The sequence below is a fragment of the Cloeon dipterum genome, chromosome X (genome assembly GCF_949628265.1).
Source record: "Cloeon dipterum chromosome X, ieCloDipt1.1, whole genome shotgun sequence".
In the NCBI taxonomy this organism is placed as follows: Eukaryota; Metazoa; Arthropoda; class Insecta; order Ephemeroptera; family Baetidae; genus Cloeon; species Cloeon dipterum.
Genome location: NC_088790.1, coordinates 15246976 through 15269905, shown reverse-complemented (window position 1 = coordinate 15269905; position 22930 = coordinate 15246976). Strand labels below are relative to the sequence as shown.

Sequence of the window (22930 nt, the reverse complement as noted above, 5' to 3'; positions counted from 1 at the left end):
GCTGCACCCAGCTAACTCGGCTGCCGGAGTTTTCCTGGTTAAATTGCTAATTACGGCTTCAAAGGACGCACGCTCCTGCCTTGCCCAGACAAATGCACGACGCGGAAAAATGTGCACCGTTTTGTTTCTAACTTTGTATGCCCAGCGTTCTTCAGAAAAGAGAAAAATGCGATGTAGAGTGAAATAATACGTACTTATTAAATTGGTATTTAATTTAAAATTAAAAATAGCAGGCCAAATCTATCATTACAGCTGTGCGTTTTAGTTTGATCCTTGGGTCAATGTGTTGTTAGTATTTTTTTTTTGCTTTTAAAGTGGATTGATATTATCAGTTTTTATTAATTTGTTTTTCAATATGCAAAGGTCTAAGGCATTGAGGACCTTACTTCAATTATTATTCAAATTTTGCCATTTTCTTGGGAGATTTTGATTCCTTTTGTCGAGATTATCTAACGGCATATAGCATATTTTGGGAAAACTCTTTGCTTTGAAATAAAATTAGACTTCAGGTAGGAAGAAAGTCCTCGCCGTTTGAAAAGCAAGCTAGTTATGCAGCCACTTTCTACAAAATTACAGTGATACCTAAGTAAATTTAGGATTTTACTTAAAAAATACGCATTAGTTTATCTATGGAAAATCTATGGAAAACATGGATTTTTCGAGGCGTTGTTAAAATATTTTCTTCAGCCAGAACAAACAAAAGCAAAGAGTTGAAAACAATTTTGCAACAAGAAATGAAAAACTAATTTGATTAGAAATTTTAAAGTCGGGAAAAATAGCTGCAATTAAATATAGGTGTGTATTTTAAGAATAAATCCTTTTCAGTAAATATACGCCCCAATTCAAACAGATTTGTTCAACTTGCAAATTCCGTGAAGTAACGAGCTAGATTGAAAACAAAAACAGACGCAAAAACAGAGAGAGAATCGAAGTAATGGGTTGATAGCGAAAAGCTTTTTTGGCCGTCTCCTCGTTCTGTAGTGGAGTGAGATGTGCAAAATAGTTTCTGCGAATTAGAAGAGCTTGTTTGAAGCTAGCTTATGAAAGGCGGTCAGCAGAATACCAAGTAGCCAGGGGAGACTGACAAAGCAAGTTTGGAGATGAACTGGTGTGCGCGCACGGTCGAGCCGAGAATTATTTAGTGCGGCTGCCGGGAAGAATAGCAGTTGCTGAGATGAATGCCTTTTTCCTTCCCTTTGTTGTCCGCTCGCCCGTTTCTGACTTTCTGTTTGTTTTGCTGCAAGTACCAGTCCCCAGCCCGCGTCTCTTTTCTGCTACACTGGCAGGAAGAAAGAAATAGAGAGAAAGAAACAAAAACTACTATCTATCATACTTTGCATTGGAGGAGGGAATAAGACAATTACAGTGCAAAGGGAGACGTTTCCTGCTGCAAAATGAAGTTTCACTCGCTCAGAATTAGAGTAAAACAATGTCGAGCTAATTTCTTTTTGCATGGGAAGCACATTCAGTCGGAAATGGAGTGTTTTTTCAAAATGAACTTTATTTCATTTTAATGGCACACTGTGAGTAACATTTAATAAGAAAGCGGATGATTTTATTTGAGATTTATTATCTAACTTCTTTGATATGATTGTCATGACTATATAGGGTTGCGAATTCAAGACGGTCGAGTTTTCTAGGTGTGTGATTTTCTTATAAATTTATCAAATAAGCATAACTCGTGCTATTTTTAGAATTTTGATTCGAGCTACATCTAAAATTGTCTAAATCGTCAAATTTTGTTGGTCTAATTAATTCTAATAAGAAACAAAAAACTTTTAGTATTTGGCTAGTGATTTTAAGTAAAAAATATTTATTATAAATTGGAGAAGGAAACTCTGGAGCAAAAGCCGTATAAATTCAAAATTTCACAAAATAATTTATTTTTTTCAAGTTATTTTTACTATATTTTGTTTCTAAATGACAAAAGTCTGTAAGAACTGGTAATTATATTTCTATTGGAGACTAATTTAGGATGATTTTTCTCAAATTCATCTGTGATTTAACATATTTCAAAGCATCAAATAGCTTTTGTATAAGCCAGAAATGAAAATTCGCAGAACGTCAAGGTTCTAAACGTGAGCAAAGAAACCTCGAATAAGTATTTGCAATCTAGGACACATTATTTGCGTCAACAGGTGATGCAGAAGGGCCGCGAACAAAGCAGCTGGGATACTCTCCAAGTGCCAGAGAGGGCAGGTGGGCACGGGGGTGGGAAGGGGGTGAGAGAGAGAGAGACACGCGAGTGCTGCTCTGGACGGATCGCGAGTGGCGATAAATCTCAGGCGTTATTTCCACCTGCTGCGCCTCTTGTTTCACCTTTGTTCGACTTGCTCGTAAAAATTTAATCAGCTCTATTCGTATGTCGCTGTCTACTTGTAAACTGGAATCAACAGGAGTTAAGTTTAGAGTGTTTTATTTTATTGCTACAGATTTTGAAAATTTGATTTATATTCTGAAATTTCAGTCTTGTTTTTTACTATTGTTTCTGGCCATTGTTTTAATTGAAAATACGTTTTTTCTGGATTTATGTTGGAAAAAATGGTTACCTTTTAGTGTTGTTTTGCTCAAAATTAAATATTTTTCTTTTTTTACGATAAATGGCATGTCCATAGTTTCCTTATAACGGACTAATTTTTATTTTAACAATCTCAATCATAAATTTTCTCGTAATTCGGGATAAAATTATGGTTACATTTTTTGCTACTTTTTAATATTAGAAATTATTAAATGTATCACCTTTTGCAAAAATTGAATGAAAAAGGAACGAAAATGTCCTGTGTGACTGTGTCTTGGCAATATAGCTGTAACAGTTCGTTGACGGCTTTTGTCATTAAAATTTTTCATCTTTTATTTTCTTAGCCAATCGAAAAATGTAGAAAATAACTGTTAAAATTTAAAATATATTATGATGAGAAAATTCATTTTTTTAGCAGAAAAAGTATGCAGTTATCGAATTTATACCAGATTTCCTGCTTTAAAATTTTGTCTTCGTTCACGGAACACTCGGGTTGGATGATTAAGAAATCGAAATTACAACAGAAATAATAAGACTTTATTGATTTCAATTACGTACACTCATCAGTAACATGTTTCCAATTCAAATTTATACGCCACTTATAATCTGCAGCTGACACTGCGCCAGTAGTTTTTATGGATAACATTTTTTTTTGTCGCCACTCTTGAACTATAGTAGTAATTATGATAATATCGCTTGCTATGCGCGGTGATAAATCATGTCTCTCAGCAGCAACGCCCGTTTTCGGCGCCGCCGTAGTAAATTCGGAGTCGGATTGCGCGTGTAAGTGGAATCGACAGCTGCTTTTTTCCGCAAAGAGCAGTGCATTTTTTGCACTCCATTAAGCACTCAAAACACTGCGCGTGGATAAAATCTCGCAATTTACATAACATGCACAATAAATATAATTTTAATAATTCACGCAAGCGCAGAGAGTTAGTGTTTAAGTTTGTGAAGTGTCTATGTGAGACGTAGACATGGCCAAATTAGTTATATAGGGCATCACGATATTATGATTAATTGTTGGAAAAAACAACGAGTGAAACATCCTCCGTACTAATAGAAAATATCCGACGGTGAATCCCATTTTTCGGATTTAAATTTGGCCATCTCTATGTGAGAGAGTATATGTTTTTGTGAGGGTGTGTCACGGTGGGCTATGAGACATTTAGAATGTGGATAATCTTGATCGTAGTTAGAGCGATTACACACAGCAAACGCAGCGGCTAAATTGCATTTTTCACGCACCGCTGCTTTTTAGAGTCGTCGGCTAGGCTTTTGTATGAAAATATACCTTTCGTGCCTGTGTTTGAATTTGAATTAATTCGCAGTTGGACTGGCCTGCTTTGAGACGGTCTGAGATGATCCTAAGAATAATGGGGCTCAAGCATTTTCTTAGGATATTTCAAACTTGTTAGCGCCAGGCTTTCTCTTTCACGTGAACAATCTCAATGGAAACACCGAAAACATTATTTATTATTTACAGTGTATATAATAAGTTCGTCAGACTAACAACACTCGGCTCGCATTCGCTCTTTCTCAACAATTGGCTAAACTCTACCGACACTTATTAAAAGCAGCAATAGTTTGGTTTCTTTCTTTAAATACGTAGTAGTTTAAGTTTTAGTTGCCAACGTGTGTGATTTCTACAACAACAAGAGTACCAACCTCCCGTCCGTGGAACACAAAAAATTTGACGCCTGTCTATTTTGGTCTTCAAGAGCAACTCTTCTCGAACGTTTTGATATGCCCTCTCTGGAAAATAATCTCTTTTGAACACACTCCGCGATGATAACATGCACACGACCATGAATTATTTTAATTTTTTCAAATTGCAAAACCGTATGACGTTGTGATGGTCCAAATCGTGTGCATTCATTGTCTCAAATTTAGCACCATTTCGCACATATACAATTTTCGTTGCTTCTCTTTTTTTTCAAATTTCAATGTAAACAACATACGACAGTAATTATGAGTCCTGTTGCCAGGGATTCAGCGACCTCCAAGCTCAGAAACAGGTTACTGAATGCCCACCAACTGGCAGGTTGGTCGGCCACGCCGGCCAACTGATCAACCAGTTTCGTGCCTTTTCTATCTGGATGATTGTACTTGCAATAATGAAATATGACCTGCTCCGTGAGTGAGTTAAGTAATCAACCGCGAAAACGGAAAATGATACGAACGTGTATGGGTGGGTGTGTTTGTGTCGTCGGCAATTCGTCCCCCAAGTCTTGTACATATTATTTTTTATATGTGTTCACAACATCGCATTCCTCGTAAGCGTTAATATCACAGTACAATTATTCCTCTCACGTCAACATTGTAATTAACTTCATTTAATCGATCGCGGTACATTTTATTGAGTAATGATCAAGTTATTATTTCAGTTTATTTTTCAAGCGGGGCTCGACACGGACACAATAACCTTGAGCTGATGTGGCTAGGATTCGAAGAAATAAAATAATTAAATCGCATGTAACTGTTCTTCTTCTGAACAGAATTTGTCTGTAAATTTTATATACACAAAAGGTTTTACAATTTTTTGTATGATTGCTTTAGATGAAAAAATTTACCTCTTTCAATTAAAATATAAACCCTGTTCGTTTAACAGCACAACATTTAATTTGAAAAATCGTTCCACCTCTCACGACATGGTCGTGTCAAGCAATCTCTCCAGATATGAAATTCTATCCGAGGAAAAAATACTGAAGCCTAATTTTAATAATTAAATTACCCAGAATCAAGGTAAGCAAAAATATCATATTATTATTGTTTTTTTATAAATTATTTTCATGTATACAACAAATTATTTATTGAGCATTGTATTAATCTTATTTATGAAACATAAAACTACGAATGCTACGTCTAAGATACCAATTGAAGAAGAATTATTGAAGGAAAAGATGCTGTTCCATTCCGGGGTCCCCTAAACAATGTTGTGCCCCTTCTCTTCCCATAAATAATATCATATTTTAAAAAAGAACCATGGTTGGTAGGCAGCTGAATTACTCAATCGATAATTCGACACGACTTGCCGAAAATCGTTGAAAACGTTCTTGTTGGCACTTTTTGCTAGGTTCTGACGAAAAACCGCTAAATTTACATTTTAGTCAATTTTCAGCACGACATGTCGAATCGTCGGCTGCTCAACCTAATCCAACCTAGGGAATCGACTGATTGGCACTGTCAAAACTGAATGCTTTAAATTGTAAACCGCAATTATCAGCATTTTTTTACTGCGGTAAAATTTAATGCTTTTTAGAATAAAAAATTCCAAATTTCTAGAAAAATTCCATTCAGTTCCATGCGTTTCTATTAAATCTATATTTTATCAGCTCCTGAAAAGACAGAGTTTTATAAAAATGATGAAACAATTGAAAAATGTTTGGCCACAATTTTTCTTCAAATCGAAACCACAATTGGAAGGCGGAAGTGCCGTTCGAGCCGGGCGCGTGTTTGTCTGTGGCGAGAAATGGCTGCTCCGACTAAAAGGGTCATTTGAAAAGTATGCGGCGAAAGGCCCTGCGGAAGTCCTTATTGAAAATGGTGTAGATGACCGGGTTGAGGGCCGAGTTCATGTAGCCGAGCCAAAAGGCGATGGAGAAGGCGCTCGGTGGGATGTCGCACACGGGGCACATGGGCGTGAGGATGTACATGAGGAAGAAGGGCAACCAGCACGCGATGAACGAGCCCATGATCAGGCCCAGGATCAGCGTGGCGCGCTTCTCCTTTTTTCGGGCCAGCCGCCGCTTTTCTCGCTCAGGGTCACGTGGCTTCGGTGGAACCTGGTACTGAGGTAGCTTCGGATAGTCGGGCACCTCGCGGCTGCTGCCCCCGCTGCCCCCGTCGTGTCCCTTTCCCTTTTTGGCACCGCCCTTCTTGTCACCCTTGCTGCCGCCGTTGCTGCTGCCCGACGAGCTGCCCTCCTTGGCCTTCTTCCGACCGAAAATGGGCTTCATCAGCCGCAGCTTGAGCGGCTTCACCACCGCGCAACGGCTCACCACCCCCGAGTCGGACGAGGACGGGTCGAACTCGCTCACCATGTCGTTCTCTATCGCCACGCTGATCGTGTTCGCGCATCTGTGCACAAACAAACATGACCGAAAATGATTAGAAACATCATGTCGTTGCTGATAAGGAATGAGGAAATTTATGCTGTATGCTGAATAGAACTTAGAAATTGTCTTTTCATGATAAATTAAATGAATTGATAAGGGCTGTTAAATTTTACGCTAAACATTTTTCTGTGGAACGATGAAGGCACGAATCACGAAAATCGTCTGTGTCGGCCAAAACGTTAATCATCAACCAAAATTTTTGGTTCCGCTGCTGTTCCATTCCTTTCAAAACATTAAATGTTTCGTAAGTTTATATATTTTCTTATAATATATGGCTTGAAAATTGAATTAAAAACAGTTACACAATATTTTACTGTCGTTATTAAAAAGCAGAAAATAAAGATTGCAAGAAAAGGCAAAACAGTAAGCAAAAAACTGCACAAACAAAGTATGTATAGCAAACAAAAGTAATTTTTCAATGCACTGAGCTATAAAAAAATAAAAGAGTTCTTGGAATTCATTCAGCCAATTATTATTTTTTTGTCAAATAATTCCATTATTCAAAGATAACATCAAGTAAAAAATGCAGACATAAAGTATGTGCGAATTTAAATAGATGCTGGAATAATTTTTCCTTGTTTTAATTCGTCATGGGACCATCAAATATGTATAGACGATGAGACAAAATATGAGCATTTTGAATCATACATTTTATCATTTTCATTTAAAACCTTATTAATGGGCTAAATTTCTGAAAAATGCACAAATTCGGCTTGCTTGTTAGGAAATTAATTTTAGTTGATATTTCCTGGGCAAAAATGTTTCTCCATTTTATCAAATTTTTTCTATTACAAAAAACCTTGCTATAAATTTTTAAATTTCAATTGTGTTAATCTGTAATTCTATTCTTTAAGGGAATGTGATTAAAAAGTGTTGACAGTTCTGAATAGACGAGGATAACCTCTTGAAAATAAAAGGGACCCTGAGGGGGATTAACATTAAAAATTGTTTAAAATCTTCTTGCTTTTTACATGATGTCATTTCACGTGTCTTGGACCCTCTGTAGCTCAAATTTGGTTTCATGGCAGCAAAACAAATTTTCCTAGAAGAAATAATTAGATGATTGGAAGAAGCGACGAGGGTTTTAACAGTTGTAATCATCACGTATTATTCTATCGTTATTACTAACGTCTTAGTTTTTAATAAAAAATTGAATTAAATTTTTCTCAAAATAATATCAAACTATTTTTTTTGTCTTTGTGACTGGTGGCCTTCAAGAACTTTACGAGTGAAGGATAAAACGGCGGACTGGATGTTTTTTTTTATTTTTACCTGGAGGACATTTCGAGGCTTTCGGCCTGTCTGAGGTCACCGTTGACGGAGAGGCTGGAGTCGCGGAAGGCGCTGGCGAGGGGGTGCTTGGTGTGGAAGGCGACGCCGGCCGTGGCGGCGGCGGCCGCAGTGTGCGGCGCCTCGAGGTAGGCAGCGCCATTCTCCTGCATGGAAGGATCGGCGTCGCTGATGCTGACGTCGGAGGCGAAGTCGCAGGTCACGATCGGGATGGCGATGGAGGCGGTGCGGCCGCCCCCGGAGGCGGCGGCCAGGTGCTCGACGGTGGCGATAGCCGGCTGCTGGCCGCTGGGCCCGGCGGCCTCCGCCTCCTCCTCGATGCGAGGCGGCGGTGGGGTCGCTTTGTAGCCGTGCTCGGCGCCGGGGATCATCAGGCCCCCGGGGAAGGGGCCCTCGCCGGCCAGGCTGTGGATGTGCGCCAGCGGCATCAACTTGGCCACCGTGCTGAAGCTCGTGCTCGCCTTCTCCTCCTGCTTCGGCGGCCTCTTCCGGATGCCGCGTCTCGCGCGCGCCTTCGCCGCGAAATAAATCCGGATGTAGACGAACACCATGATGCAGCTCGGGATGTAGAACGAGCCCAGAGCCGAGTAAAGCACGTAGCCGATGTCCTGGCTCAGCTGAAACAAATAAACAAACCACCGTTACTCACTATTTCCTTTTTCAATTTTAATATTTAAGAAATGTGTATGCATCATCATTCATCCGATAATTTGAATTGGAAGTTTAAGGATATTATTTTCTGAAAGTCTGGTTTACACTATGAAATGATTCCGATTCATCAATTGAAGAGTATTTTTTATAATTTTCTGATTGTTAGATACTTTTTGGTTCCTGTAGATTCTGAACAAGAAATCGTAGTTAAAAGTGATTTTAAACCACTTAGTGCACAAAGTGCTTTAAAATCAGCCATGGCTTAAGCATTCAATGCAACATTAATTTTTAGGATTAGGTAAAATGGTTGGATAATCAAAAAAATTTCTGGCGTTTCAATAAAAGACCTCGATGCGGGCAGGCGAAGAGATGGCAACATCAGGCCCAATTAAGTTCCTCTGCTGGCAGTCGGGCCCCTTATGTTACCTGCTCGGCGGTGTTATTTAAACCCGATGCGCTCATGTGCTGAGCAGAGTTTATAAAAAATTGGATTTCAAGTAGGGAGAGAGTCCTCACCATAAAATCACGCTATTTATGTAGCGACTTTTCCAAAACAAAAAAAAAAATGCAGTGCTGCTTAAGTCATTTTTGGCTTTAACTGAGTCCTTTATAGAGATCAATGTATGCAATAACAACAAGGATTTGCCGGATTTTTGCAGATTAAGTACGCATATTTATCGTGAAATATTGGTGCGTCCGTTCAGAGTCTAAATTAACATTAAAATATTTTTTGCATTCATTTAACTGGATTAAAAGTTTTGTCCACAGCCAGCTCTGTTGAGTTGGCACGTGAATATGTAGCGAATTTTATGTATCTCTTTTCAACCACAAGGTAGACAAGCAACGTCTCGGCACGAGGGAAAACACGATCGGCTTGCCCGAATCAACAAAACGATGGGGGTGATTACCGCAACGTTTTGATATGCTCGGCAGGGGTGAAGTTAGTAATCAACGGCGGCGGCAGCGCGAGTGAATCCGTAGTGAAACTCAATCAGCACGCTGACTGACTTTCAATAAGCGGATCCATTTCGGCCGATTGTCGCGCCAATGCGAGTGCAAGCCAATTATTTCCATCACGAAGCTGAGTTTATTGCTCGTTACAAGTGGCTGTAAAAGTGCTCCGTGCTGTTTCCAAGATAAGGTGCCGAGAGCTGTGAGTGTGTGTTATTTATTTAATTACTCGCCAACTACCGGCTGCCGCGCCAGAGCACACAAATAATACGTGCGTGGAAAAGGCAAGCAGCGTGAACACACCACTCGCAAACAATTCTCACTCTCTCTTTGGCGAGAAACTCTTTTCCAACCCCGCGTCGAGCTGCCAGAGCGTGCGAATTGATAAAATGATAAGTTTTATACACTCCTCTTGTCATTTCCGCTGTTACGGCATCGGCAGCAAAATTCATCTGGATGCTGGCGCACGGTAATAAATGCCACCGCCTTTTTATTGGAGCCGTAAATGCCGAACCGGGCCGGCCTTTGTTGTGTGTCCCTGAGTGCTTGAAAGCGGAGCTAATCTCCGAAACGCTTTCCGTCCAATGCTGCATTGCGAAGGGAAATAAAACGATCATTGATCATCTGGTGCATTTTTATAGGTGCTTATTTCGTCATCCTTCAGCCTTAAAGGTAGAATGTTAGGAAATATCGAGAAAAGAGGATGATACACCTACAATTTACTAAACAAATGAAATTTGCGAAAAAAAGATTGTTCCTCCATATTTAATATTTTTTTGTGAGCATATATATGCTACAAAAATCCAGTATTTCTTCAAAAGTAAACAGTTATCTTTCAAATAGAAATTATTGTTTTAGGGGAAAAGAAGACAGTGTTTAAATATACATATTCATAAAAATTTTAATTAGTTTTTTTGGAATCAAGAGGTTTTAGGCTTTGCTATGCTTAGTCAGATTGCGTGTGCACCGAGAAAACTGTCCGGAACAAAAATGTGTTTCCTTTCCAATTTCCAAAAGTCAAGCGCGGCAGCAGCTACGGAAACGCAGAAAATCTGATCGGCAAGACGAATCCGCTGCGGGTCAAAGTGTCCGTTGGCCAAATTTAGTGTGAAGGTCGTCCTCCCTTCGGAGCTTTCTCTCTTTCGCTCAACAATCCAGAATCAACGCTGAGCCGTGGCGGCAAAGCCCGTTTTTATTGCGACCCTCCAAGCGAGCGAGCGAGTCCATCCATATGCGATGCTTTTGCCAAGCCGGCTCTCAATATCACCGCACACACACTGCCTGTTTATCGATTTGTCATCTAGGCCGCCGCATTCGCATTTGCACTCTTTTTCTATGTACCTCCTTCGTCCAACTGAGAAATTTGTTTACGGAAATGCAAAAATCATTGATTTAACACAAACGCAGTGCATTTTAACTAAATAGTGCTATTTAAACTATTCAAACTTTGATTTACATAACTTTTATGCATTACGTATGCTCTGTAATTAATATTATTGCGATTACTGCGTTCATATGCTATACTTATTTATGTTAATATAACATTTCGATTTATGCCCATATTTTGTTAATTCAGGGAAAATGTCTCACAAATAACGCAATAATCTAATGGAAGTCAATAGACCGCTATAGTGAACCCGAAATGCAAAACAAACTGCAGCATCAAGTGAGTGGTAACGAGCTGAAAGCGAAAAAGCGCGACTCGGAGCTTGCACGCACGCCAGTAGGATCACATCGCGTGCGAGTTTTTTATGTTGTTGGATCGCGACCAAATCAGGCAGCAAAAGACACTGTTGAATAGTCGTAACGCGATCTCTGAAATGCAGCATTTATCATACACGCTCAGGAGTCGACTTGCTTTTTTTTGTAGAGGAGCAAACATAAATAAATCTGCGCGCGCCGACGCTCCATATATTATTTTGGCTCGACCCAGCCTATGGCTTTTAAGGGGCCATTTAACTCGCTCTCCGCTTAAATTTATAGCAACAACTTTCTCTTTTTCTTCCTTTATATACTCCCCCTTTTTTGTGCCTTTAGCGGCCTGCCCGCAGTTTGTTTTCATACGAGTTTTTGATTAAGCAGGACGTCTGACCGGGCCAAAGTAGGCAATTACGCGGGGAAACGATTCGTTAAAGTCCAAAACGTCTTTTTGACTACTTGATTTCCTTGCATTTGGAAGGGGAAATTCCGCTAGTCTGCTTACAGATCTTGGCAGAACAAAAGAATAGAATTAGGGCAGCTTGATTTATGCAAACTTTTTCTGATAAATAGAAATTAAAGGTTTAAGTTTTCCTCTACAAAATTTAACCGATAAAATTTCAGTGAAAGTGCTTTTTAATATCAAATATTTGATGAGATGAAGTCAGTGAAAAAACGAAAATTAAAGTTTCTGTCAATGCCAATTTTGCCAAATTATTTTTCGAGAAGTGTACCAGAGCAAAGAAAATTTTTAAAAACTATTGACAACACTTAAATCAATACCTTTTCTTAATATTCAAGACACAATATTTTCATTCTTCCTAAGGAGAATTTGATTTTACAGATCAATCTGTTCAATTTTTAGTGTCTGGAATTTAACTAAACATTTGATTTTAAATCAAACATTTTTACATGGTTTATTAACGGTTAGAACTTCATTAATTAATTTAACTAGTATTCAATTTCAGCAAACTGGGACACTGCTTTCATCGCTTGCATCGTAGCCTTAATAATGCTCATAGTAAGTTCGAGTTTCAGCCTTGTTAATTTCCAAGTAGCCGTGCTTTGAAGCGGAATCATTCTGACGATATCCACTGGATCAGTGAGATGGGTAGTAACCTGCATTGACGCACCACCGCGAGGTTTCCTTCTCTCATTACAGGCAGTTAAGGGACTCTCCGGAATAATTATGAAGCAAATGCATCGTGTTACAATTGCAAGACCTCAATAGCGATTTTTTTTATTCAAGCTAATGGATGCGCCCTAGTTGAGTGGCACCACTCCATGCATCCATGTTTTTAAGCAAAATAGAAAACACGTCGTTTCTTAAAATTTACAGGAATTCAACATAAAACACAAAAGATTTCGAAACAAATTCATAAGGTTTTAAAAGTTTCTTTTTCAAGGGCTAAAAAGTATACTCTAGTTTTCTTTAACTATTAAAACATTTAGTTAGTGGTATTTGGAACGTAAAAAAAGCATCTTGCGAACACTTCAGACATGCCATTCAGCATTACATTTTTTTTGCCACACGAGAGAGCATGAAATAAATATGCAAATGAATGCGCTTGGAGTTTGAAACGACTCTTGGGCGCGCTCAAATTCCATCAGAGAAATCAGTGACCGTGACGACATGTGAGCGTTTCGTAGAAATTATACCAAGAGCAAACGTTTATTTTACGAGAATAAAAGATGCCGGCCTCTTTCGCTGAACTGCACGCGCAGCAAAAGGTAAGTGAGCGTGAAATCGAAAGAAAGAGAGAGCAAAAAAGGCTTGGAAAACTGCGCGCAGCTGCACAACTTTCGGCCACTTTTTATGCCAGTCGACGGTTGTTACCCTGATTATTCGGACGCTAGCCTCTGATTGCGTTACATTTGCATTCAACCCGACCCTCCGTGCGTCGAAAATTGGCGAAGCGCCGCCAATCAGCGAATAAAATTCTGTGCGATTGAACCGGCACACACGAAATCGATCCGCTGAGCTAGCCGATCATGTGTGTGATTTGCATAAAAAAAAACCAACTGTCGACACCGGCTTCCACAATTAATCAACACAGCGCTTTGTTGTCACGTGAAATATGAATTTTGTATAAACGACGCGTATCAGTGGTACCTCGCTGTTCGGATGTATAAAAATTGGACGGGAAACATGTCACATGAATCTAGATTTTTTTTATAAATCTCACTTGTAATAAATAATGTATCATTAGTACCAAACGAGATGTCACGGATCAAAGGACCGCAAACTAAACGAATATAGACCACAGAAATCAGTAAATACTAGTAAATTGGGTCAAAATATTTTGCATAAGCGTTCATTTTAAATTTGAAATTTCGGAATCTAACCATCAGAACTGCAAAAACTACCTGCCATTAGACTCGTGTTGTTTTCCCGTGACAAACTGAGGGCTTCGAGTGGTACGTTTTGTCTGTCGTATTTAAATGAGAAGATTTTTTTTAATTTTTATAAAAAGGAAACTAAAAAAATATATTTGCTTTTTTATTTTTCTTCGCATCAAGTCATTTATGTATATACAATTTTAAAAAAGGAAATCAAATTAAGGAGAAATTAATGTAAGCAATCATGCAGAAGCAAGAGGAAAAAGTAGCCACGGGGTCAGCAGAGGCGCGAAGCTAATCTCGAGTCGGCAGCTGCACCCGCGTGTTTATTGTTGCGAGACCTGCAAATTATAAGCTCATCAAGCGCGCGCGGCTGGGGCTGATTGCCGACACACACACACACACACCTTTCCAACTCAGTTAGGTATAGGAGGCTGCTTAATTTGCACGGGCAACAAACAATCAGGCGGAGTGGCGGCGCGAGATACGCGCGTCAACAGTCGTGAGCGATGCGGTTGCTCAACGTTAATAATGCAGCGCGAGTTGGTCTAATTGGGTTAAGCAAAATACATTTCTTCGCCCGCCCTCAGCCCCCAAGCCCCCCACCGCCGCCGCGAGCCGTTTAATCGAACCAAAAGCTGGCGAAACTGGCTTAGAAAACGGGAGTGCATTGTGCGCTGCAGTTTTTAACACTGGCGAGCGTACTTCCGGCTGTCACTCAAAAATAGTGTTTAAAAATAATTTTTTTTCATATGCTGATAAAAAATTAACTTTGATCGTTTATTAACTTTGACTGTATTAATTGTGCTGCCTTGTGCAGCTGTATATATAAGCTCCAGCTGCTAATTTTTCTGAATTGGCTGGACTTACAAAGATTCTAAATAGATATTTTTCTTAAAAATGAATATTATTCTAATTGAGTAAAAAAATACCTTGTCGATTAATTGATAAAATAATGTACAGAAAATTGTAACAATATAGATAAACCTGATTTCATCCCGATTAATAATACACATCAATAAATGTGATTCAAATTAACTCCACATTTCAAGATTAAGTTCAAACAGTGCATTTCAGGACCGCCTGTTGATTTTGATGAATAAAGTTAAGTAGCTGAATTTAACTGTCGTGCTTCACTAGCCGACTTCTGCTCCTACAATAATTATATGTCTGTTCAAAACAAAAGGAACAAAATTTATGAAAATTATCCATTCAAATGAATGAACCATTGCTATTGTTGTCTATGCAAGTATGCAATACGCTAATCACTTCTGCCAGCCCGGTTGCATACTTTTCCCCACAGCCACAGATAACAATTCAAATGAAGATCAGTAGAATTATTACCATTAAATGAGAAATAAACTCATCATTAAAAAAATTATTCAGTTGAAAACACGCATATCTTTTTAAAAGGCAGAAATACTCGACCAATCCACTCCAAGAATCAATACATTCAGTAATGGTAAATTTCTCAGAAAAGCATATTTCATGACTTCCTGATACGAAGTTGATCGAATCTAGAAACGTTCAAATCAAAATGATAATTAACTAGCTCTCTGCTATGAATTCCGAATAAAATTATGATGATCATTTAACCGAATATATGATATCAAATGGAAACAAATATTTCTCATGTGCTCAATCACAGCGGAAAATTGATGAAATCGTGTTGCTCTAACATCAAAGGGGAAAATCCGGGAAAATCATTTCCAAAACAGCGATTGCCAAATGTTTCGGAAGCTGGATATCAGTCGGCCGGTTGAACAAAACAAACAACGATCGCGTGACGACTGTTTCCTGCGTATTTCACGCTTACATGCATTGCGGATTACGCTCTGGTGATTCATTGGTGGGCTGCAGCTTCTGTCTACAGCTTGTTTTAAAAAAGCAAAATATTTCATGAAAAAGAGAAAAAATGTTTTCCCTAATTCACTATGTTGATTTAGACTTGAATATTGTAACACGCCATCACATCACATTTTCACAAATTTACAACTCCGCGGCTCGAGTAAAGTCTGTTCATCAATCACAAAACACCATTGAAAAAAGGGCGTTTGAGAAAACATTTTTATCAAATAATTTTCTCACAATATCCATTAAACGTAAATATCAATTTTGTTTACTTTTTATGTTAGCTTAATAACATGAAAAACCAAAAGGAGTATAGATATACATACTAAGTGTGAATAACCAAATTCAGGTGAATCCCAACTCATGAAGCCAGCAAATTTTTTGAAAACTAGTTGTTGAAAATTCTTGACGGAATCAAAATTGCTGTTGAAAATACTTTTCGTTCAGATTTATACAATATTCACAAAGATGATTATGCAAACTAAATAAACGATGCGTTCGAACCACTACAAAACCATGATAATGTTTAACGGAATTTCAATTTTATACGTTCAATTCAATCATAAAGTTCTTCCAATTGTTCTGATTCTCTATATCCTATCTTAAAAAACAGCCGATGCAAACAAAATTAATTTTTTCCACATTATCTTAAATATTTATGTAGAGGTCGTATTGTTAGCATCGAGATTTAAGGCGGTGGCTAGCGGGATTGGCTTAGACAAATTTTTCGCACAGCGGGGGTGGCTGACTATATCTTAAACGTGAAGTTTGATAGTGCTTAGCGGCCTGAAGGGCAGGAAGATATTTTTCTCTCCTGCACTTTTTAATTTTTGACGGCGGCTGGCACGACTGGCGTAGCTTACTTAGCAAGATTCAGGCGGCTGGCGGCTGCCCACGTGACCCGAAAATTGCCAGCTGGTGCGGTGCAGCACGTCTGGCTGAGACCTCTACATTCAAATCAATCTCAACAGTTTTTTCTCTCCTGAAATTATGAATTTCTGTCTGTTCAAAACAAAAGTCACAAAATTTATGAAAATGGTCCATTCAAAAGAATTTTATTGTAACCATTGCAATTGTTATGTATGCAACGCGCTCAGCACTTGTACCAGCCCGGTTGCATACTTTTCCCCCGCAGCCGCAGAGAACAATTCAAACGAAGAGCAGCAATAAACGCGTGAAACAATTCTCATCTGCAATTCTAGGATTGAAAGTAGCGCCTTTGTTGCTTTATCTGTACAAAGCGGAGTAAAACTCATCAGGCGCGTCTCTTTGAAGGATGGCGTTGCCGCAGAGCGCATGCAAAATAATTCCACGCGTCGACGTAGCGATATTATTAGCAAAAGCAAACGGAGTTGCGGTGACAAAGACAATACGCGTCTGCTCCACACTCCACACACATTCAGGTGTCTTCCGGGACTTGTTGTGCCCGTGCATTTGTCTGATTAATGAATTCAGCCGAGCCTATTGAGATTTCACCGTATGCCTGCGCCAGGCATACGGAAGGAGGGCTCTCTTTTTGCAAAGCGCATGAATAAGACATGAGTTGGGTTGGGATTTTTAGGTTTGGGCTTTGTTTAGACCGTAGAGAGTTTCATGCCAATTTTCTCACCAAAATAAAATGTTTGTCAGAAAAAAGGGTTTGCATGCAAAATTTAGGTAGTTTTCTCAACAAATAACAATCAGTCTTTACCAAATTTTTCTAATTTAAGAATGGCATAGGTAACCAATAGCTAAAAATTATATATTAGAATTCACCAGTTGCATAAACCCTAAGTGTTCGAAGCCGCTAACAGATGGCGCTACCGTAGACTTTCGATTTTAAGGCACTTCCGCTGCGATTTCAGACTCAATCTAGCTACTGTGCATTCTTCAATTAATTTTCTAATTTTTGACGTGCTGAAAACCAAAATCGGTTCAGCCAATCGCCGTAGAATCGTGAAAAACTATTTTTTGAAATAAAAAAATATTTTCCAACGTTTCTACGGCGAATGGCTGAACCGATTTTGGTTTTCAGCACGTCAAAAATTAGCAAATTATTTTAAAAGAGCAACATAGCTAGATTGAGTCTGAAATCGCAGCGGAAATGCCTTAAAACCGCTCAAAACAAAATTTTTAAGAAAGTCTGTGGTTGCGCCATCTGTTGGCGGCTTCAATAACTAAGGGTTTATGCAACTGGTCAATTGGAAAAAATTATTATTCCAGAAATGAAAACAATTTTTATAAAATTTTTACCTTTGAGGTGATTTAGATATTGTTTCAAGTGTGGCATGAAAAGCCTTAAAATTCCACCATTCAAAGATAATCAGACGCACATATTATAAAAAATAATGATTATCTTAAATTCCCAACCCTAGACCTGAGGCAGCCTTTCATCGTCGAGCACTTAATCTTACTTCCTCTCTGACACCTGGCTAAACAATCGCACACCTCAAGCAAATTTCTACGCAAATGCAAGACCTCATGTCTCAAATTTTGACGTGAATCCAGTGCCAAGAGAGTGACATGTTGATGTAATTTCACAGCTTGTTTGCTTCTTTGTGATTTCCGAACAATGCTCATGAAGAGCATTTTGTAGCTTTAGCAACATAATTTCCCAGAATTATGGTCTTCTTGGCAAAGGCGTTTGCAGCAAATTTTGCTTAGCAACATGCAAGATTAAGCTTTTTTTTCATTGAAAATAGCGATGTTAATATGGTCTATAATGTATACAATATGTTTTTTACTTTTTTAATTTTAGTTTTGTGACAGAAATTCAGTTCATGAAATAATTTTTTGGCAAGGGTTTTACCTATTTTTCCGATAAACGGACTTTATTTTCAGACAATTTTGAGCTCCATTTGAACGTGTTTTGACAGTTTAGTTGGTTTTAGAATATTTTCACCCATTTTCTATGCACACCATTTTCCGCTAATTGTAATGTTTATCAGGCTTACACGTGAATTAGACTGTTTAAAATAACGTGTGATTGGTGCTTATTGAGTGCCTGGAATATCATTAGTCGATATGTAAAGAAACAATAAAGAATGCATGTGACTCTCTATAATTACTAATTTTAGATACAATATATATATATATATATATATATATATATATATATATATATATATATATATATATAATATGTAAAATCTTGTTACCAGGTCAAACAACTAATAATTTTGCTTTACTTGTTCTTGAGACACGAGCCATTCATCCTTAAAACGTCAACTTGCAGCTTTTTGCAAGTAAAAATGGCTTAACTCTGAAAGGCTTTCTCGTGAAGCTATTTGAACACTAAGGATGCTTTTACAAAGTGCAAAGTCAGTGACTAATAAAGCATGCAAAGCTGCTTGGGTGCGGGAGCTTTCCGCTGCGAAAATTAACCGGAATGCACATTTGCACAACCTCAGCAAGCTTCTAATAGGTTTAGGCTCAGTGGCTGTGGCGGCAAATTCAGCCAAAAATTGGAGGCACGGTGGTGGTCAAATTGCCTGCGGCAGAACAAACACAAGTGTGTTGCGGGGATTATGGCCTTACACGGCATTAGCCGCTGCGAAAACAGCATTAATAAATAAATGAATGAATATTCAATTACGGCCGCTGGACCCGGCCGGCAAATCTCTCAGCCAAATTGGATTCCTGGCTGCCCTGGACTGCCCCTGATTGGCCCACGGCCTTGTTTTGCATGTCAAATAACGTGTCTGAATCAAAGTGAATCACGGTGGCTGGCATTGACGTGGGTTCCGGTGCGAAAGGCCCCTAGCTACTTTCCCGGAAATTCCGAAAATGCCTTTTTTAGCCGGAACACAAACGAGGTTTTTTCTGAGGTCAAATTCATGCACAAATTTGACATAAGTCAGGATTAATTGATAAAAAAACATGTTCACTGAAATTTATCATGCAGTTAATTAATTAAATCCATCGACTATTTATTTCAAAATTAACTGACGATGGGTTGGAGGACAAAATGTGTATGGCGACTAGAAAAATTAAACCATAAATCACTCTGTAACAGAAGTGTACATTTCAATCAAATATGAAAATCTTACATGCATATATGATTTTTTTACGGTTGGGAACACTTTCATTGCTGTTAATTATGGCTTTTTTAACGTAATAAAGGTTTTGATATTTTATAGATTTGCTTCATGACACGTGCAAACCGTTGTACAAATTGTAGAGTTTTGAAAAGATTCTAATTAAAATAAAAATTATTATTTTAATTTATGCTTTATTGTAAATTTTGAGCTCTACTCATCAGAATTCGACTTATTCGACTTATTATTCTCGACAGATCTCGAGACCTCTTGTGACCGAATAAATGGTTTAGAGGATGCTCACTCCTACCTTCCCCTGTCAACCCCCTGTTGCAAATTTAAAAGTAAAAAGTCTAGCGTACTATATTTACAAAATATTTTAAATATCCCAAATTTCCCACCAAATTACCAACCCTTTCGATTTGTTCTTGCAGAACATGAGTTAAATTTTAATAAATACACGAAAGAAAACCCCTTTTAAACATTATTTATTCTGCTTTTTTGAGAGGTTGGCCATTATTTAAAAAGTATACCTAAATGCAAGTCGCTTCTGGCAAATTTATTTGTTAAATTTTGAGTTTTGATTGCTCCAATTGTTGAAATACAGTCATTAAATCCAACCAGAAATATTTTGCAGCCAATTAATCGCAACAAATGAGCAATTTAAAGAGAATCTGGCTGGGACGTGGGCAGAGCAAAGGGAAAATTGAATTAAAAGCCGGAAAGTTTCGGCTCCGTTCGAGCAGAGAGCGACTAAGCGCATAATGGAAAATCGGCGCCGCGAAAATGAATTACGCTATATTGAATTAATCCGAGCGAGAGCTGAGAGAGCAGAACTTTTTAATTTAAGGTAATAAATTTTCGCAGGCTCGATGCAAAAAGCGAGCGTTTCCTTCCCTTCACTTCCTGCACGCGATACCTAATGAAAAAGGAGCAAAATCTGCGCGCAAAAACAGTTTGCAACTTTTTGCTGAGCGGCGGTGCAGACGAGTAAAAAGTTTGCACGTCTCTCAGCTCTCAGCTGCGGCGGGCGGGCGGGCAGATTCGAAAATAATTTGCTTCGCCACACGAGCAAGTTTGCTCTTCTCCAATCGCGGCCTAAATGACTGAATGATGGCGCATGAGACACGACGCGCAAATTCCTTTCCGTCGATCGCGTTACACACACGCGCGCGCGCTTAATCTAATTATTGGTTCGCTCAGAAAGTGTAATATGTATGCGGATCAAAGTAATTATAGCTTTAATGCCGCTTCATCCTCCATTCCCCTGCTCTAATTGTTTTCGCCTCGATTAGCTGACTGGCTCTATAAAAACAGGAACCCATTGCTCACCTTTTGTGCAATTAAACCTGTTGATTAAAATAATCACACCCATTTCTAGGCGCGTGACAAGTTTTTATGTTATATAAATTAAAACATGACAAATCTTATCATCATGCACTATCCATGCACAACAAAACAAGATCAAAGAAAATATTATATCTGCTCCAATAGAGAAAAATTTCATCATTCACTGTTGCACCTGGTACAGCTATTTTTTAAGATGGTTAGGGCTTGGACTTTTAGAGAGTCGAATTTTTTGTCAGAACTTCCAAACATCATGTCATGGGTCTAGCGAATAATTCAATTTTAATCTATTAAAACTATGCTACAAAAAACAGTCTAAATTGGCTAAAAATTCGGGAAAAGTGGCGCGCGTAATTATATTTCCCATTAGCAAATTTAATTTTAAATGGATTCCATCAACCTTAATTTTTGTTATCAGTTCTTCAGTAAAATTAAAATTTTTTAGATGGAATAGTAAGGTTTTGTTGATATTTATGCACATTTATATTCTGTCAGTTTTTTTTTCTTGAGGCAACAATTCAGCATAGAAAATGTTGCTACACCCGAGCATTTTAAATTATTCAAACTATAAATTATAGAAAATGAAATGAACTATCATCCCATAAAAAATTGAAATGTTTATTATTTCAAATGCAACTATCCAATCAAAATTTGAGAAAAATTGAATTAAAAGGAAGTTTATGTAAGTTGACAGCCAATTTTTCAGTAGGGGAATAAAGGAGTTTGTCTTTGGACTTTGCTCGGAGGTGACAGCGAAAAATTGCTCCCAGGACGAGGGATTATTTTTTCTTCAGCAGCTTACTGTTTCAGTAATAAATTAATTATGTCATTTAATCCACTCAGGTCTGGTGTGCACGCGAATCGGATTAAGCAGCAGCTTTCGGCGTTTCCCTCGTCGTCCCTGGTCGTCGGCGGGGGCGGACAATTTACGCAGTGTCTAGAGGCGATAAATAGCGTCGTCCTCTGTGTCGCCGACGATTAAAATAAATGCGGCACGCACGCCGCACGCCTCAGCCGACGCAAATAAATTAATTTGCCCGCACAAAAGTCTCCGCGCCAAATTGATTTACTCCCTCAAGAGGCTTTTGCACAGCCGACGCCAAGCAATTCGCAAGCGTCAATTTTTCGACGTCGCGCTAAACCCCACGGCAAATATCGTTCACTTCGAGCTCCATTAATTCCACCGACAATTCAATTTGCCTTTGAACAACTCGTCAACAAAGCTGATTAATTTCAATTCGGCACGGGCCTCTGTAATTAATTTTACTAATTAAGCTGATCAAACATTGGTTTATAAGCACTAAGTTTCTAACCCGATGTAATATTTTTTTTTAATTTATGAAATCAAAATGATACAGAGTTGTGTGTATTGTATTTTACTGTAAAATAAAACGTCATCTCTCTTAATAATCCTTTTGCAGCAAGTTTGCCAATTGAATTTTGCAAAATCGCGGCAAAAGGCATCTCCGTGGACTCGGGGCGGATGCAATTCAATTTGGCACTTTGGTTTGCAGAGCTGGGCGTCTCGCCGGGTGCCGAAAAAGCCGCAGCGCAACTTCCCAATTAATTGCACTCTGCGAGCGAGCGAGCGGAGCAGTTCCATTTACGGTCTCGTCGCATTACCATAATGAAAACGGCTTTTTCGCTGCAACTCGGCTTTGTTTGTGTGTTTGTGTGTTCGTGTGCGTTAAACAATAATGTGCCGGCTGGCTAATGGCTACAAATTAATCCGCGCGTCCCGTGCGGTTTTGTGTAATGGTGCAGGCCCCGACCCGCCGACCGACCGACCGACTGGCTCGCAAAACGGTCGCCTTTTGCACGTAAGGGCCGCCAACTTTGTCCGCAAAGAATGCGACCCAAATCTAACGTGAGTATATTCTCAGCTTGCTGCTGGAAATAACTGTCTCTGACTCATGGAATTTGAACGCAAAACGACTGTGCAAACTGATTTCCGTGATTATAGTGGCTCAAAGTAGAATTTTAAGAGGCAGATTTCACATATGAGGTTGGTTTCATAATGGAAAATAATAAAATAATAGATTTGTTCCTCAGGAATTGGGCTGCCAGTATATACATTAAAACTTGGTGAGGACTACAGTCTGGTTTCATTCTTTATCAGATAGAAGGACGATCAAAATCATTCCTGCATA

At 38.7% G+C, this 22930-nt stretch overlaps 1 protein-coding gene across 1 annotated transcript in view; it reads right to left on the bottom strand.

Moving 5' to 3' along the window:
• Nucleotides 1–3033: 3033 nt before the first annotated feature.
• The window catches only part of LOC135945840 (alpha-2C adrenergic receptor-like), a 158701-nt gene continuing 138804 nt past the window's right edge, over nucleotides 3034–22930 (bottom strand). The window contains exons 2-3 of the mRNA XM_065493750.1: nucleotides 7909–8543; nucleotides 3034–6598 (exon numbers count right to left, since the gene is read on the bottom strand). Coding sequence (XP_065349822.1) covers nucleotides 6013–6598; nucleotides 7909–8543 — 1221 coding nt within the window. The 3' untranslated portion in view covers nucleotides 3034–6012. The remainder of the gene's footprint in view (nucleotides 6599–7908; nucleotides 8544–22930) is intronic.